The sequence below is a fragment of the Moschus berezovskii genome, chromosome 4 (genome assembly GCF_049115385.1).
Source record: "Moschus berezovskii isolate FMDL1 chromosome 4, NW_MosBer_1.0, whole genome shotgun sequence".
NCBI classification, from domain to species: Eukaryota; Metazoa; Chordata; class Mammalia; order Artiodactyla; family Moschidae; genus Moschus; species Moschus berezovskii.
Genome location: NC_142463.1, coordinates 93,126,225 through 93,143,227, shown reverse-complemented (window position 1 = coordinate 93,143,227; position 17,003 = coordinate 93,126,225). Strand labels below are relative to the sequence as shown.

The window sequence follows — 17,003 nt, the reverse complement described above, 5'->3', positions numbered from 1 at the left end:
CCACAGTTTGTTGTGATTCACACAAAGGCTTTAACGTAATCAGTGAAGCAAAAAGTTTTTCTGGAATTCTCTTGCTTTTTCTGTGATCCAGTGGATGTTGGCAATTTAATCTCTGGTTCCTCTACCTTTTCTTAATCCAATTTGTACATCTGAAAATTGCCTATTCATGTACTGTTGAAGCCTGACTTGAAGGATTTTGAACATTTACTTGCTAGCATGTGAAATGAGTGCAATTGTGTGGTAGTTTGAATATTATTTGGCATTGCCCTTCTTTGGGATTGGGGTGAAAACTGACCTTTTCCAGTCCTGTGGTCACTGCTGAGTTTTCCAAATTTGCTGGCATATTGAGTGCAGCACTTTCACAGTATCATCTTTTAGGATTTGAAATAGCTCAGCTGGAATTCCATCACCTCCACTAGTTTTGTAATGCTGCCTAAGTCCCACTTGACTCACACTCCAGGATGTTTGGCTCTAGGTAAATAATCATACCATCATAGTTATCTGGGTCATTAAGACCTTTTTTGTACAGTTTTTCTATGTATTCTTGCCACCTCTTTTTAATATCTCATGCTTCTGTTAGGTCCATACTGTTTCTACCCTTTATTGTGCCCATCTTTGCATGAAATATCCCCTTGTTATCTCTAATTTTCTTAAAGAGATATCTAGTCTTTCCCATTCTATTGTTTTCCCCTATTTCTTTGCACTGTTCACTTAAGAAGGCTTTCTTATCTCTTGTTGATTTTCTTTGAAACTCTACATTCAAATGGGTGTATCTTTCCTTTTCTCCTTTACCTTTAGCTTCTCTTCTTTTCTCAGCTATTTGTAAGGCCTCCTCAGACAACCATTTTGCCTTTTTGCATTTCTTTTTCTTGGGGATGTTTTGGTCACCACAATGTTGTGAACCTCCATCCATAGTTCTTCATGGACTCTATCAGATCCTATCCTTTGAATCTGTTTGTCACTTCCATTCTATAATCAGAAAGGATTTGATTTAGGTCATACCTGAATGCCCTAGTGGCTTTCCCCTACTTTCTTTAATTTAAGTCTGAATTTTGCAATAAAGAGCTCATGATCTGAGCCACAGTCAGCTCCAGGTCTTGTTTTTGCTGACTGTATACAGCTTCTCAATTTTCGACTGCAAAGAATATAATCAATCTGATTTTGCTACTGACCATCTGGTGATGTCCATGTGTAGAGTCATCTCTTGTGTTGTTGGAAGAGGTTGTTTGCTATGACCAGTGCATTCTCTTAGCAAAACTATTAGCCTTTGCCCTATTTCATTTTGTACTCCAAGGCCAAACTTGCCTGTTACTCCAGGTATGTCTTGACTTCCTACTTTTGCATTCCAATCCCCTATGATGAAAAGGACATCTTTTTTTTGCTGTTAGTTCTAGAAGGTCTTGTAGATCTTCATGGAACCACTCTTCTTCTTCGGCATTAGTGGCTGGGGCATAGACTTAGATTACTGTGATGTTGAATGGTTTGCCTTGAAAATGAACTGAGGTGATTCTGTCGTTTTTGAGACTGTATCCAAGTACTGCATTTTGAACTCTTTTGTTGACTATGAGGGCCACTCTATTCCTCTAAGGATTTCTTGCCCACAATAGTAGATATAATGGTCATTGGAATTAAATTTGCCCATTCCTGTCCATTTTAGTTCACTGATTCCTAAAATGTCGATTTTCACACTTTTTTTTTTGATGTATAATAAGTAGAATATATTTAAAGTATACAATGCAATGCAAGTGACATATATATACACCTGTGAAAATATAATCAAGGTATATAATAAATCAAGGTAATGAGCAAATCCACCATTCCCCAAAGTTTCATTTGCCCATTTATAATTCATCCCTTTCCTCTGTCTCCTTTGTTCTCTCCTAGAAATCACTTATCAGCTTTCTACTAATACAGATTAGTTTGTGCTTTCTAGAATTTTATATAAGTAGTATAGAATTTGTGCTCTTCTTTTTGATTGACTTACTAGGAAAATTATTTTGAAATTCACTCATGTTGTTGTATGCATCAGTACTTGATTACCATTGCTGAGTAGCACTCCATTTTCTGAATAGGACATAGTTTGCTTATATTTTCACCTGTTGATGGATATTTGAATTTTTTTCAGTATGGGACTATTACAGATATAACGGCTATGAATATTCAGATACAAATATTTGTGTGCACATATGCTTTCATTTTTCTTGGTTAATACCTAAGAGAGTAATGACTTGATCTAAAGGCACTCCCAACATTCCATGTTTTTCCTTACTCCCAAGTAATGAACCTGGGCACTTTGCCTATTGTATAGAAACCTTGCAGTTTTCTAGGTTCATTTAATACCCCTACCCTTTACAATACAGTTGCCATATGCATTATAAGTACATATGTTATAAACCCCACAAGATAACAATTTTTGTTTTAAATCAGCCTATACATTTTAAGTAGAGTAAAATGAAAAATTGTCTTTAATTTTACCAAGGTATTTACCATTTGCGATACTCTTCATTCCTTCTTGAGGGTCCACATTTTAAGGAATAGAAGTAATGCAGGCCTTTGGTGAGAAATCCTTAGTTTTTTTATCTGAAATATTTTTGTTTTACTGTTGCTTAACGGTTATTTTGTCCGGGCAGAGAGTGGAGGTTGGAACATATATTGCTGCTGTTATTTTCCAGCACTGCTGTGATGTCTCAGTGTCTTCAGCCCTTCACTCCTTTGATGTTCACTCTTGCCATCTCCTGATTGACTATTTCCAATTTACCTTGATTTACGGACCTAACATTCCAGGTTCCTATGCAATATTGGTCTTTACAGCATCGAACGTTACTTTCACCACCTGACACATCCACCACTGGGCGTCATTTCCGCTTTGGCTCAGCCTCTTCGTTCCTTCTGGAGCTGTTTCTCTCTTCTTCTCCATTGGCATATTGGACACCTACTGACCTGGGAGGGTCATCTTTCAGAATGATATATTTTTGCCTTTTCATACTGTTGATGGGGTTTTCAAGGCAAGAATGCTCTTCAGGGTATTAGGGAATGAAATTAATTTTCTCCACATAGAAAAGTTCGTATAGCACAAAAATCATCTTTATGTGCAGGTCTGGAAGAACTAATCTGTAAACTTGTATCTGGAAGTTTTGGGAGATAATTTGTAATATTCTTCTGTTTCTTTCATTTTTTATATCTTTGGACACTTCATACATACAGAGAGGCAATGTAGCATAGCAGTTAACAGTAAGGACTCTAGGAATTCCCTGTTGGTCAAGTGGTTAGGGCTCCACGCTTCCACTGCAGGGGCCTGGGTTCTGTCACTGGTCTGGGAACTAAGATCTCACATGTCACACTGTGCAAACCCCACCCCCACCCCCAACCTCCCAAAAAAGACTCTGGAGCCTAGCTGCCTGGGTTCAAATCTTAGATCTACTAATTGCTACATATAACTCTGGGCCTTGGAAAATACTATTCCTCTGAGCAGAGCAACAGTACAAAGGATTATATGGCAGCTAGTTGGTGGAAATATCTAGAAATACCTAGACTATCATATTGCCAGAAAGGCATATCCTCTGGACATATCATTCTTCACTTGCTCTGTGATCTAGGGCTTCAGGTTTTCACCCAGCTAATGTGCAGGTGGATTGTATTGAAGGAAATTATGTGTTTTCACCTGTGTACTTTTTACATGATAGATTTTTGGAGAAATAATCTGTATGGTTATTAGAATTGATTTTAAAGATGAGCCCTAATGGTTTCCATTTTGAAACCTTTTCTTTTCAGTGATAGCACTCGTGTTATATTTTATGATGCCTATTGTGAATGTAAGTGAAGTCCTCGGACCCTTGTGCCTTATGTTACTCATGGGAACTGTCCACTGTCAAATTGTGTCTACTCAGATAACAAGGCCATCAGGGAACAATGGAAATCGGAGAAGAAGGTGAGATAAGAAGTTACACTTAAGGTTGTGTATTTTCTAGGAGAGGCCTTATAGAACAAAATCTTGGAGTAAATTAATAAAAAATCTTCCTCTTTTGCATATATTTTTCATTAATTTTTTTTGGCTAGAAGAAATGAGTGCTTTACTATTTTACTTTTCTCCCTGATGCTAAGAAGCTTTGTCATAAACTTTTAATTGGGAGGGGGTCATTCAGTACAGTTGTTTAAAAGGAAAATTCCTATGCTATATTATTCCTTACTAAAGTCATTAAATAATGACTTTGGTAAAGCATTCTTCACAATTCAGTCTTAAAATTTGGTGAAAATTCACTGTATACAAGGATCTTAGTATGTCTGATTAATGGTATTAATGTTCTTACCTTTTTTCAATAGTAAAAAGAATTGATTTCTTCATGTTCTGAACTTTTAATAAAGATTTAACTTTTCTACACATTGGATTCATGTCATGTCATTCATGTCATGTCTTTACTGATTATGTGCTGTGTGTGGGTTTTGGAACTGTTAAACATTTTTAAAGTGTATATGATATTATCTTCCACAAGTCATCTTTCCTCAGAGTATTGTTTTTGTTCCCCCAAGGAGTTACTATATAAGATTTTTTCATTTGGTGCAAAGAATTTCTACATATTTATACTTATTTTTGAATGTTATTTTCTAAACATGTTTTTTTTTCTCCCCAGAAAAGAATATTCCTTGAAAATTCAGTTTAATTGATTTAATGTTTTCTAAAGAAATTAAATATTTTGCTGTGTCTCATTGGTATTTACAGGATATATCTTTTCACTGCATAGGATATCCAAAAAAATGATCACTTGCTATTATTTCGTGTTTCCCTGATTAAATGTGCCAAATGGGTAGATTTCTGACATCCATATTTAAAGAAAATTGTTCTTTTTTCTTTTTTAGTGTTTCTTGAAAAGACTGTTGGTCATATATAAGAAAATTTTCCTGCTAGTAATGTTTTTGAATAGCAGTTCTGTTTCTTTAATGAATGAACAAAATGATACCCTTTGGTATCTTTGGAATCTGTTTTTGCCCTTAAATCAGAAATGTTCATGCATAAGTTATCCTCATTATGAGAAATTCATTGTACTTAATTTCAGGTGGTAAATGGTAGGGATATTCTAAGCAGAAATAGAAAAGGTCTTGAATAATCTGAAGTTGTTGAAATATTTTTTTGTAGAAAATTACGAAAAACTGTGAATGGTGATGGGAGCCGAGAAAATGGAAATAACTCCTCTGATAAAGCCAGAGGAGTGGAAACTTTGGAATCTGCACCCCTTAATGGTAGTTTTTGGAGGACTCTCTTTGGCAACAGGTGGGAAGTCTTATTAATACTTCCCACTTATTAATACTTCCCAATTTTCACATTTTCACCAAATTAATACTTATTAATACTTCCAATAAAATGGAAGGTTTGCTTGTTTTTGTGTTCATTTTAGTGTTTGCATAGTATATAACCTGATTAGGTTTTAGGAGTATGCAGTGTAAGCATATTAGCAGAGTGGTGTGATTTTTAAAAGTTCTAGAATGGTTTTCTTATTCACAGTGTCACCAGTGTTTGCCGTATTACCCATAAGTCCAGTTATCTACCATGAAAGTGTCATTCTGTTTGATCTGTAATGGCTTTTTAGACCACAAGATTATGGAAATATAAATACTCTCAAAGATTAAATATTTTAAGCCATATTGGCAAATATCTTGAGAGAAAGAAGAATTTTTAAGAGATGAGGTATTTTTCAGTGTGAGAGCTGATTCCTCTTTAGATGTGGGAGGCAGGGCAGGAGGCTGCTGTCAATGGGCTGTAGGACAGAAAGGGAGATGAATCTAAGACAACTACAACCTCCTTCATGATTTTGTAGGTCATGACAGTGGTACTGCGACTCGAAGAAATACTTATTTTTGTCATATATTAATGTTTGTGATTCAAAAGTAAAGTGTTCTGCAGCTTCATTTTTGAAGACAAATTGTGTCCACATATTTTTCTAAAGATAAGTTGACACTCTTTCGTTGAAGCATTTGAGTTCTTTGTGCTGAAGGTTGTGCTGGGCACTGCACTTTCAGACTCTTCTCAGTGATTTACCATCTTATTAGGAAAGTAAAACTAGCAGGTATGAGGCAGTCACAACAATGTAAAAATATCATAAATGGTATCTTGCTGACTAAAGGCCACACAGTTCAGCAGATGGAATGATTATTCTGGGGTGAAACAGTAGGCAGGAGTCATGGAAGAGCCGAGAGTTACTGGGCTTTGAAGGACAGAAGAGGGAAAGACACCCTGTGAAGTGGCACAAACAGGAAATGTGAGGGAGGGGTTGGCTTTGTGTTTGATTGTAAGACTGTGAACCTACTTCCTTGCAAAACCAAAAAGAACAGGATTCCTCTCAATTAACTGACCCAAGTATTTGGAGACTAGAGAGAGAACTATATTCTGGCTTCCTACACCCTTAGGAAAGCTGGAGAGCCTGAAAAACACGATTTCTGAATCTTCTTGATTTCCAGATTAACATATTCTACTCCTCAGAAGAAAAGTGGTTTCATGAAAGATATTACTTTCAGAAAACTAATTATTAATCATTTTTTTCCTTTAAAAAATAGGATGAAAAGAGTTAAATTAATATGTAACAGAGGGACAGAAACTGACTATGATTCAGGTTGTCTGCATCCTATCATCAAGAAGAGACAGTGTCGACCAGAGATCAGAATGTGGCAAACAAGAGAGAAAGCAAAATTTTCCGATGGAGAAAAGGGCCGTAGGGTAAGATTTAGATGAGTATAAATATTACCTGGTCCTTTTCTTGTGTAAAATTTTTTATTCTTCAGTTCAGTTGCTCAGTCGTGTCCGACTCTTTGCGACCCCATGAATCACAGCACGCCAGGCCTCCGTGTCCACCACCAACTCCCGGAGTTCATTCAGACTCATGTCCATCGAGTTGGTGATGCCATCCAGCCATCTCATTCTCTGTCGTCCCCTTCTCCTCCTGCCCCCAATCCCTCCCAGCATCAGAGTCTTTTCCAGTGAGTCAACTCTTCGCATGAGGTGGCCAAAGTATTGGAATTTCAGCTTTAGCGTCAGTCCTTCCAATGAACACCCAGGACTGATCTCCTTTAGAATGGACTGGTTGGATCTCCTTGCAGACCAAGGGACTCTCAAGAGTCTTCTCCAACACCACAGTTCAAAAGCATCAATTCTTCGGCGATCAGCTTTCTTCACAGTCCAACTCTCACATCCATACATGACCACAGGAAAAACCATAGCCTTGACTAGATGGACCTTTGTTGGCAAAGTAATGTCTCTGCTTTTTAATATGCTATCTAGACTCTGCTAAAAGCACACAATAGCTTCTAACAGATTTGTGTCATTTGAAATGTAAAACCAAAGGACATGAAAAGGAGAACACCGTGAAGTATAATATGCAGATTTTATCTTATTCTTCCAATTTCTAGGGCCAGAGCTTGTTGTTGTATCTGCCCCTGGTCCAGACTTAGGAGGAGGATGGTAGATTCAATGAACAGATTGGTATAGAGGCTGCCATATCATCTTCCAGAGAGGCAGGGATAGTGTGTGTTAAGGTTTGGGAAAATATTTTTATGTTTAGATAGAGCTATTATTCTGCTTTATGTCTAAAAATAACTATACTTTTATGTTATAGTCATGAAATATTTTCTTATTTGTTAGACTGTGGCATTTATGAATTATAAAAAGAGCTAATTTTTTTGAGCCATTACTGCAATCAGGCACTATTCTAAGTGATTTACATGTAGTAACAATGGCAAGCCACTCCAGTACTCTTGCCTAGAAAATCCCATGGATGGAGGAGCCTGGTAGGCTGCAGTCTGTGGGATCGCTAAGGGTCGGACATGACTGAACGACTTCACTTTCACTTTCACACATAGGAGAAGGAAATGGCAACTCACTCCAGTGTTCTTGCCTGGAGAATCCCAGGGACGGGGGAGCCTGGTGGGCTTCCATCTATGGGGTCACACAGAGTCGGACACGACTGAAGTGACTTAGCAGCAGCAGCAGCAGCAACTCACTTAATTGTTTCAGCAGCTCTGTGAGATAGATGCTTTTATTTTATTTTTTTAATGTTTTAATTGAAGGATAATTGCTTTACAGAATATTGTGGTTTTCTGTCATACATCAGCAAGAATCAACTATAGGTACACACATGTCCCCTCCCTCCTATCTCACTCCCCATCCCACCTCTACAGATTGTCACAGAGCCTTTGTTTGAGTTCCCCGAGTCATACAGCAAATTCCCATTGGTTATCTATTTTACGTGTGGTATTGTAAATTTCTGTGTTACTCTATCCATACATCTCGCCTTCTCCTTCCTCTCCTCCCCCTATGTCCATAGGTCTGTTCTCTATGTCTGTTTCTCCATTCCTGCCCTGAAAATAAATCATCAGTGCCATCTCTTCAGATTCCATATATATGTGTCAGTATACAATATTTGTATTTCTCTTCTTGACTTACTTCACTCTGTATAATAGGTCTCGGTTTGCCCACCTCAGTAGAATGGATTCAAATGCATTCCTTTTTATGGAAGGAACTCCTCAGGAAGGCTGAGTAGTATTCCATTGTATATATGTACCACAGCATTTTTATCCATTCATCTGTCAATGGACATCTAGGTTGCTTGCATGTTCTAGTTATTGTAGATAGTGCTGCAATGAACATTGGGGTACACGTGTCTTTTTCTAATTTTGGTTTCTTCAGGGTATATGCCTTGGAGTGGGATTGCTGGGTCATATGGTGGTTTTATTCCTGGCTTTTTAAGGAACCTCCATACTGCCTTCCATAGTGGCTGTGTAAGTTTACATTTCCACCAGCAATACAAGAGTGTTCTTTTTCCCCCACACCCTCTCCAGCATTTATTTTATAGACTTTTTGGTGATGGCCATTCTGACTGTTATTAGGTGGTATCTCATTGTAGTTTTGATTTGCATTTCTCTAATAATGAGTGACGTTGAGCATCTTTTCATGTGCTTGTTAGCCATCTGTATGTCCTTTGGAGAAATGTCTCTTCAGATGCCTTTCCCACTTTCTGATTGGGTTCTTTGCTTTTCTAGTATTGAGCTGTATAAGCTGCTTATATATTTTGGGAATTCTTTGTCAGTTGTTTCCCTTGCTGTTATTTTCTCCCATTCTGAGGGTTGTCTTTTCACCTTGTTTGTAGTTTCCTTTGCTGTGCAAAAGCTTTTAAGTTTAATTAGGTCCCACTTGTTTATTCTTGTTTTTATTTCCAATAATCTAGGAGGTGGGTCATAGAAGATCTTGCTTTGATTTATGTCATCGAGTGTTCTGCCTGTGTTTTCCTCTAAGAGTTTAATAGTTTCTGGTCTTACATTTAGGTCTTGAATCCATTTTGAGTTTATCTTTGTGTATGGTGTTAGGTAGTCTTTTTCATTCTTTTGCACATAGATGTCCAGATATCTCACTTATTGCCCCGTTGTATATTCTTGGCTCCTTTGTCAAAAATAAGGTACCCGTAGCTGTGTGGGTTTATCTCTGGGTTCTCTGTCTTTTTCCATTGGTCTATATTTCTGTTTTTGTGTCAGTCCTATACTGTCTTGATGACTGTAGCTTTGTGGTGTAGCCTGAAGTCAGGAAGGTTGATTCCTCCAGCTGCATTCTTCTTTCTCAAGACTGCTTTGGCTACTCAGGGTCTTTTGTGTTTCCATATGAATTGTAAAATTTTTTGTTCTAGTTCATGAAAAATGGCATTGGTAATTTTGATAGGGATCACATTGAATCTGTAGATTGCATTTGGTAGTAAAGTCATTTTCACAATATTGATTCTTCTACCCAGGAACATGGAACATCTCTTCATCTGTTTATATAGTCTTTGATTTCTTTAATCAGTGTCTTATAGTTTTCTGTATACAGGTCTTTTGTCTCTTTAGATAGGTTTATTCCTAGATATTTTATTCTTTTTGTTGCAATGGTGAATAGTATTGATTCCTTAATTTCTCTTTCTGATTTTTCATTGTTAGTTTATAGGAATGCAGTGATTTCTGTGTATTGACTGTATCCTGTGACTTTCCTGAATTCACTGGTTAGCTCTAGTAATTTTCTGATAGTTTCTTTTGGGTTTTCTATGTGTAGTATCATGTCGTCTGCAGACTTTGAGAGTTTTACTTCTTTTCTGATCTGTATTCTTTTATTTCTTTTTCTCCTTTAATTGCTGTAGCTAGGACTTCTAAAACTATGTTGAATAATAGTGGTGAGAGTGGACATCCTTGTCTTGTTTCTGATCTTAGAGGGATTTATTTATTTATTGTCATCACCTTTCTGATGAGGAACTTGAGGCCCAGAGAGATTTAATTACTTACCTAAAGTAATAGATGGGGAAACAGTGGAAACATTGTCAGACTTTATTTTTTTGGGCTCCAAAATCACTGCGGATGCTGATTGCAGCCATGAAATTAAAAGACGCTTGCTCCTTGGAAGGAAAATTATGACCAACCTAGATAGTATATTAAAGAGCAGAGACATTACTTTGCCAACAAAGGTCCGTCTAGTCAAGGCTATGGTTTTTCCCGTGGTCATGTATGGATGTGAGAGTTGGACTGTGAAGAAAGCTGATGGCCGAAGAATTGATGCTTTTGAATTGTGGTGCTGGAGAAGACTCTTGAGAGTCCCTTGGACTGCAAGGAGATCCAACCAGTCCATTCTGAAGGAGATTGATCCTGGGTGTTCATTGGAAGGACTGATGCTAAAGCTGAAATTCCAATACTTTGGCCACCTCATGCGAAAAGTTGACTCACTGGAAAAGACTCTGATGCTGGGAGGGGTTGGGGGCGGGAGGAGAAGGGGACGACAGAGAATGAGATGGCTGGATGGCATCACCGACTCAATGGACATGAGTTTGAGTGTACTCTGGGAGTTGGTGATGGACAGGGAGGCCTGGTGTGCTGTGATTCATGGGGTCGCAAAGAGTCAGTCACGACTGAGCGACTGAACTGAACAGAACTGAAAGTTACATAGCTAATAAGTAGAAGACCTGTGATTCAGACTTGACTTTGACTCAAGCCTCTGCTTCTAACCTCTACATTATTTAAATTATTTAGTTTCAAGAAAGCTTAATATTTTTCTTTATTAAGACCAACGAATATGTAGGTTTGTTCAGCTTTGACTTAGTTTACTTTTACTGCTTCTTAGTTTTTATACACACAGCTTACTAGAGTCTTCTGGGCGATCCCGTGTGAGGACATTGCCGTTCTCTTTGTAGGAGTCTTTTAGGCGTTTGGGTAATGGGATTTCAGATGATCTGTCAAGTGAGGATGACGGCGATGCCCAGACACAGATGATGATACTGCGGAGGAGTGTGGAAGGGGCCTCAAGTGACAACGGTTGTGAAATTAAGAGTAGAAAATCAATACTTTCAAGACACCTAAACACTCAGGTAATTTTTATTTTAGTTTATTAAAGTATAGGCATTAATTCCCAAGTAACAAAGTATTTAACGTATTTTCCTGTCATTTGTGGTCTTGATTTTTGGCAGGTAAAAAAGACCACTTCCAAGTGGTGCCCTGTTGTGCGGGATTCAGATAGTCTGGCTGAATCAGAGTTTGAATCAGCAGCCTTCAGTCAGGTAATGTATCCTTTTTCAAGGCTTATTCTTGAATGTAGTAAGTTTATCCATTCCTTTTTTTTTTATTGGATGCAGAGGAGGGGGCTAGCAAATATACACGTAACTTTAGGACAGCCAATTAAAAAAAAAAATGGAATGGGTAAAGGGCTTCCCTGGTGTCTCAGATGGTAAAGAATTTGCCTGCAATGCAGGAGACCTGGATTTGATCCCTGGGTCGGGAAAATCCCCTGGAGAAGGGAATGGGTACTCAAGCATTCCAGTATTCTTGCCTGGAGAATTCCATGGACAGAGCTGCTTGGGAGGCCATAGGGTCGCAGAGAGTCAGAAATGACTGAGTGACTAACACTTTCACTTTCACTTTTTCCTCTGCCTCCAACTGTCTACCTATTTAGCAGCTTTTTTTTTTAATCTGTCAGCTTTTATATGACTAGTCACACAAGAAAAAGAATGAGCTTTTTGTCTTTGATCTGATCATAAAAGTATCATAGATGATGCCCATAAAGAGATTCCTGAATCCCTAGATGATGAGAGCCAGAATACTGAAGTAGGTAACCATTTCCTTCTCCACGGGTCTTCCCAACCCAGAGATCTAACCAGGTCTCCCGTATTGCACACAGATTCTTTACTGTCTGAGCCACCAGGGAAACCCACTTAATATTCACTTGGAATATGGAGTTTATTCTTAAGCATTGTTTCTGTGTAAGTGGCATTGATGCTGATGAGGACAGATATTTGAGAAATGAGAGATGGGAGCAGTAAATCTGCTTATCATGAAAGCTAATGGACATATTGTACATTTGCTGTGTTGGGCTTAGTCATGTCTGACTCTTTGGAACCCCATGGACTATTCTGGCTCCGTGGGGTTTCTCCACACAAGAATACTGGAGTGAGTTGCCATGTCCTCCTCCAGGGGATCTTCCCAATCCAGGGATCGAACCCTAGTCTCCCACATTGCAGTTGGATTCTTTACCATCTGAGCCACCAGGGAAGCCCATTATACATTTGGGACATTATAATTCAGAGATGAGGGGAGGAGATGGTGGGAACTTTTGTTTTGATTGGCAAGGTTGTTGGGTTGTGGAAAAACTTTCATATTTATGCTTATACTGCAGGAGAGCTACAATGTCCATCCTTTCCTCTGCTTGATTACCCTTTTCCCTTTTTGGCTGGGTTCCCAGATGTAATTGTATCTATGGTCAAGCTCACAATATTTAGAATAGAAGACACTTTGGGTGTGCCAGTAGGCTCAGACACACCTACTCCCAGAGTCGGCCCTCAGGATGTGTTTGCCGGAGTCACTCCCACCCCAGGACACCTCAGCTGAACAATCCCATGACTTAGCAATACTTCTCAGAGAGAGAAGTATTTATAGTCTGTTAAGAGTCATCAGAGTTCAAGTTTAAATATGAAAGTATATTATTGTTATGTGAAGTCTTGTCAACAAAAGCATGGTGATCAGTTTATGAGAGCATGTCAGTCATCACCATCAGTTCAGTTCAGTCACTCAGTTGTGTCCAACTTTGCAACCCCATGAATCATAGATGCCTTGTTTTCATTTTATTTCAGATACATAGTTGTTTTTAAAAATGAATGAAAAAATTTTTTTTGGTTTTTGTTTTACCCTTAAAGGGCTCTAGGTCTGGCATGAGTGGTGGCTCTCGAAGCCTCAACATGTTGAGAAGAGACTCAGAGAGCACCCGCCACGACTCGGAGACAGAGGACATGTTATGGGATGACCTGCTGCATGGCCCTGAGTGCCGGTCATCTGTCACCAGCGACAGTGAGGGGGCACATGTGAACTCCCTTCACTCAGGGACCAAACGGGACCCCAAAGAGGATGTTTTCCAGCAGGTCTGTAAAGGTGATGATAGTAATAGCTAATATTTACTGTGTACTTACCATGTGCCAGGCACCGTATTATCTCTTTTAATTCTATAATAACCCTATCAGATGGACCCTTATTATCCCTAATTTAGAGATGAAGAAATTGAGTGTAATTTGTAAGTGAAGATGTTGGGCTCAGTACTCAGAAGAAAGCACTCTAATTCCCCTAACCTGTTTCTTCCTAATACCTTTTCTTATTTTCCTTAGAATGAGCCTTAATATTTATTTTATATGAGCAGGGTTGCAGTAACCTCATATTGTATTTTCAGATATATCACAGCATTTTATGTGAATTACTAGGAGATGGCATTGCTTTCTTCTATCATAATGTATAAAGCAAGTGATGCTTTTAATTTCAGGTTCTTTTAGTATCATGAAATCAGATAGCCTGGAAATGGGGATTCTTAGGTTATTTCAACCTTCCAATCAGTCTAGGAATTCATTCTTCAGAAATGTTTTTAATTTCTGTCATGTAGTAACAATAGTTCCTACTTCTTAGAAATATTGTGATATATCTAATGAGATAATTTAAAGTGTTTAGTACAACCTTGGCAAAGAGTAAGCAGCCAGTACGTGTTAGCTTGGTTATTACTGTTTCCGTCAGACAATTGGTTACTCTCTAGTTAAATACTTGTGGAGTTGCAATGATTATTTCATGAGCTTGTCCCACTGCTCGCTGGACTGAATGATTAAAAAATGGTTTTCATATCAGCCCTTCCTACATTTAATGCCAGTAATCATGACTCTTCTTAGTTTTGTTTTTTCTTTTTCTTAGTTTTATTTTTTCTTTTATTTTTTTCCACAATGACTTAATAAATAGTGGATGTTGGATATTCATTTGTTTAATTATTGAATTTTCTTGATTCTAAGGTATCTTAGATTTAGGTTATACATAGTAATGAAAAACATTCTGCTTCATTAAATGTATACAGTTTTCATAAACTACCTGGAAACAACATACACTTTATCACTAAAGTTTTAAACTTTTCCCTCCAATTTTGCTATCAAAATTTGAATCTAAATATTCTTTCTATTCAGTCTGAAGACTCATCTAAATTACATTAGCCTTTGGTAGTAATGCATAGCATCATGATGATTTCCACCTTTGTACTTTTGGGATTTATGGTATAATTTTAAGGCATATGTAAGAATAACTAGGTTAAGGTAAAACTCACTGTGTTAAATAGAGTACATCATTTCCCAGTTCCCCACCTAACATGTTCTTCTTTTAGTTCCCATATTTCTAAATGCCACCACTAACCATCCAAGTCAGAAACCTTGGGGCCATTCTTGATGCCACCACTGCCCCACCTCAATGCGCCCCCCAACCCCCACCGCCATCCCCTGTATCTAATCTGTCATCACATTTTCTTGATTCTGGTGTATAATATCTGATCTGCTCATCTGTGTCCACCCTGCTTAGTGGATGGCTCTCATCTGGATCCTTACAACAGCTTCTCGAGTCTCGTTCCCTTTTGCTTCATTTTCCACACTACAGCCGGAATGATGCTTCTAAAATACAAATCTGGGACCTCCTGGTGATCCAGTGGTTAAGAATCTGCCTTGCAATGCAAAGAACAGGGGTTCAGTCCCTGGTCAGGGAACTAAGATCCCACATGCCTTGGGGCAGCTAAGCCTGTGCACCACAGCTAGAGAATCCACAGGCTCTGGAGCCCATACACCACAGCTACAGAGCCTGTGCACTGCAACTATGACCCAACTCAGCCAGATAATTAAATAAAATAATTTTAAAAAATACTAACATTGTTTTTAAAGGTACAGATCTGATGCCATTCCCCTTACAATGCTTTAATTGCTTTCTTTTTCCTTTTGGATTGTTTGCTTCTGTTTATTTGCTCTGATACAGTCTCACATGGTATAGTTCAACTCAGCTGAACTTCTTCCAGTTTCCTCATGTACTTCTGGGTCTTTCCACAAACTGATTTATTTGCCTGAAACACACTTTTCTCCATTACTCATTCCTTTGGGTCACTCCCTTTTGTCTTTCAGGTCTTGGCTCAGTTGATACTTTGTTCAGTTCAGTTCAGTTGCTCAGTCATGTCCGACTCTTTGCAACCCCATGAATCACAGCACGCCAGGCCTCCCTGTCCATTAGGAAGTCTTTTAAATATACTCCTAAAGCATTCTTCCCTTCCCTTATCACACTATGCATTAACTTTATTTCATCATGTCTCCTTTATAAGTCTGTAAACTTCTTGATGTCAAGAACCTTGTGTCTTGTTCTCCATTATATCTATAGTTCCTGTTAATAGTGGCTGCTTAATAAATATTTTTTGGCTAAATCAGTTAATAGATCCATAAATGCTCATCAGCATTATACTAAGCATTGTTGTAGGAGAAGAAATATGCCAAATGATCTTTTTTAAAAAAACTTATGTATTAGTTGGGGGACAAGATGATTTTATGGAAAACAAGTAGAGGACACTATAAAAGCAGCAGCATATAATTAGATGCAGATTTATCTGCTATAGACTGTACCGGCTTTTGATTGATTCAGAGAAGGGCAATATGAGAGAGACTTGTGGCCATCAGAGAGGACATGTTGATAAAATGGACTTGAGTTGGGAGTTGAAGAACAAGACATGACATGGCAGAGGAAAGTGCTGGGCTGTTTTCATAGTGACCTTCTTCCCTTGTGCTTTCTGTGCTTTTCCATGTCCTGATTAGACCAGGGAAAGGCTTACCTCCTTACCATGCCTGTGATATCTAAGGCCTGTTAGTGCCTCTCCTACCTAACCTCCTCCTGCCCCTGGTCTAGTCATGGTGCTAGGGGAATACGCCACTTCCATATGCTTAGAGAGGGGAAGAGCAACTTCGGAGATCATGGAATCCTGCTTCCCATCATCACAGAAGACAGACAACCTCTCTTCAGGTAAGAAATTGGCTTAGTGAAGAGAAAGGACCAGAAGCCAGCACCGTGGAGGTGGTAGTTGGAGTGATGGGCGTTGTGAGGGAGAGAACAGAATGACAAGGCAGAGCACTGGCTAATGTGGCCTGGGAGCTGGACAAAGGGAAAATATTCTAAAGGAGGAAAGAAAGAGTGGATGGAAATATTTATTTTTTCTTCTCAGAACCATTTATTCTGGCTTCAGAACTCAAGTCCTGCCTCTGATCGAGTTAGTGCAATAATCTGGGAAGGGAATGAGTGCAAAAAGATGGATATGTCTGTCTTGGAAATAAGTGGCATCATCATGAGCAGGGTAAGGTTTAATAAGTTTTCAGAGTTTTCAAAAGATCTGTTTTATAATCAACAGCTATTTCATTGCAGAAGGAAATGGCAACCCACTCCAATATTCTTGCCTAGGAAATCCCATGGACAGAGGATCCTGGTGGACTGCAGTCCATGGGATCACAAAGAGTCGGGCACAACTAAACACACACGCACACACAGACAGCTATTTCAGATTGTATTTAATGGTCAAAACATTGACTCTGTTTTTGAGACATGAGTATGTGTACCTTAAATTTTGTAGCCAGTTTTCACTTGGTAGTGTGTTTTTTAATTTGTTACAAAGGTCTCTGTGAGCCTGATGAATTATTCAGGTAGAC

The 17,003-nt window shown here is 38.5% G+C and overlaps 1 protein-coding gene across 8 annotated transcripts in view; it reads left to right on the top strand.

Annotated features, from left to right (window-relative positions):
• The window catches only part of PHTF1 (putative homeodomain transcription factor 1), an 83,078-nt gene that overhangs the window by 42,880 nt on the left and 23,195 nt on the right, over positions 1–17,003 (top strand). For 7 of the 8 annotated variants that reach the window (XM_088835594.1, XM_088835599.1, XM_088835596.1 and 4 more), the window contains exons 6-12: positions 3,772–3,928; positions 5,132–5,266; positions 6,547–6,706; positions 11,187–11,360; positions 11,460–11,549; positions 13,179–13,400; positions 16,526–16,654. In XM_088835594.1, coding sequence (XP_088691720.1) covers positions 3,772–3,928; positions 5,132–5,266; positions 6,547–6,706; positions 11,187–11,360; positions 11,460–11,549; positions 13,179–13,400; positions 16,526–16,654 — 1,067 coding nt within the window. The remainder of the gene's footprint in view (positions 1–3,771; positions 3,929–5,131; positions 5,267–6,546; positions 6,707–11,186; positions 11,361–11,459; positions 11,550–13,178; positions 13,401–16,525; positions 16,655–17,003) is intronic. The other variant, XM_055402973.2, reaches the window with a different exon arrangement.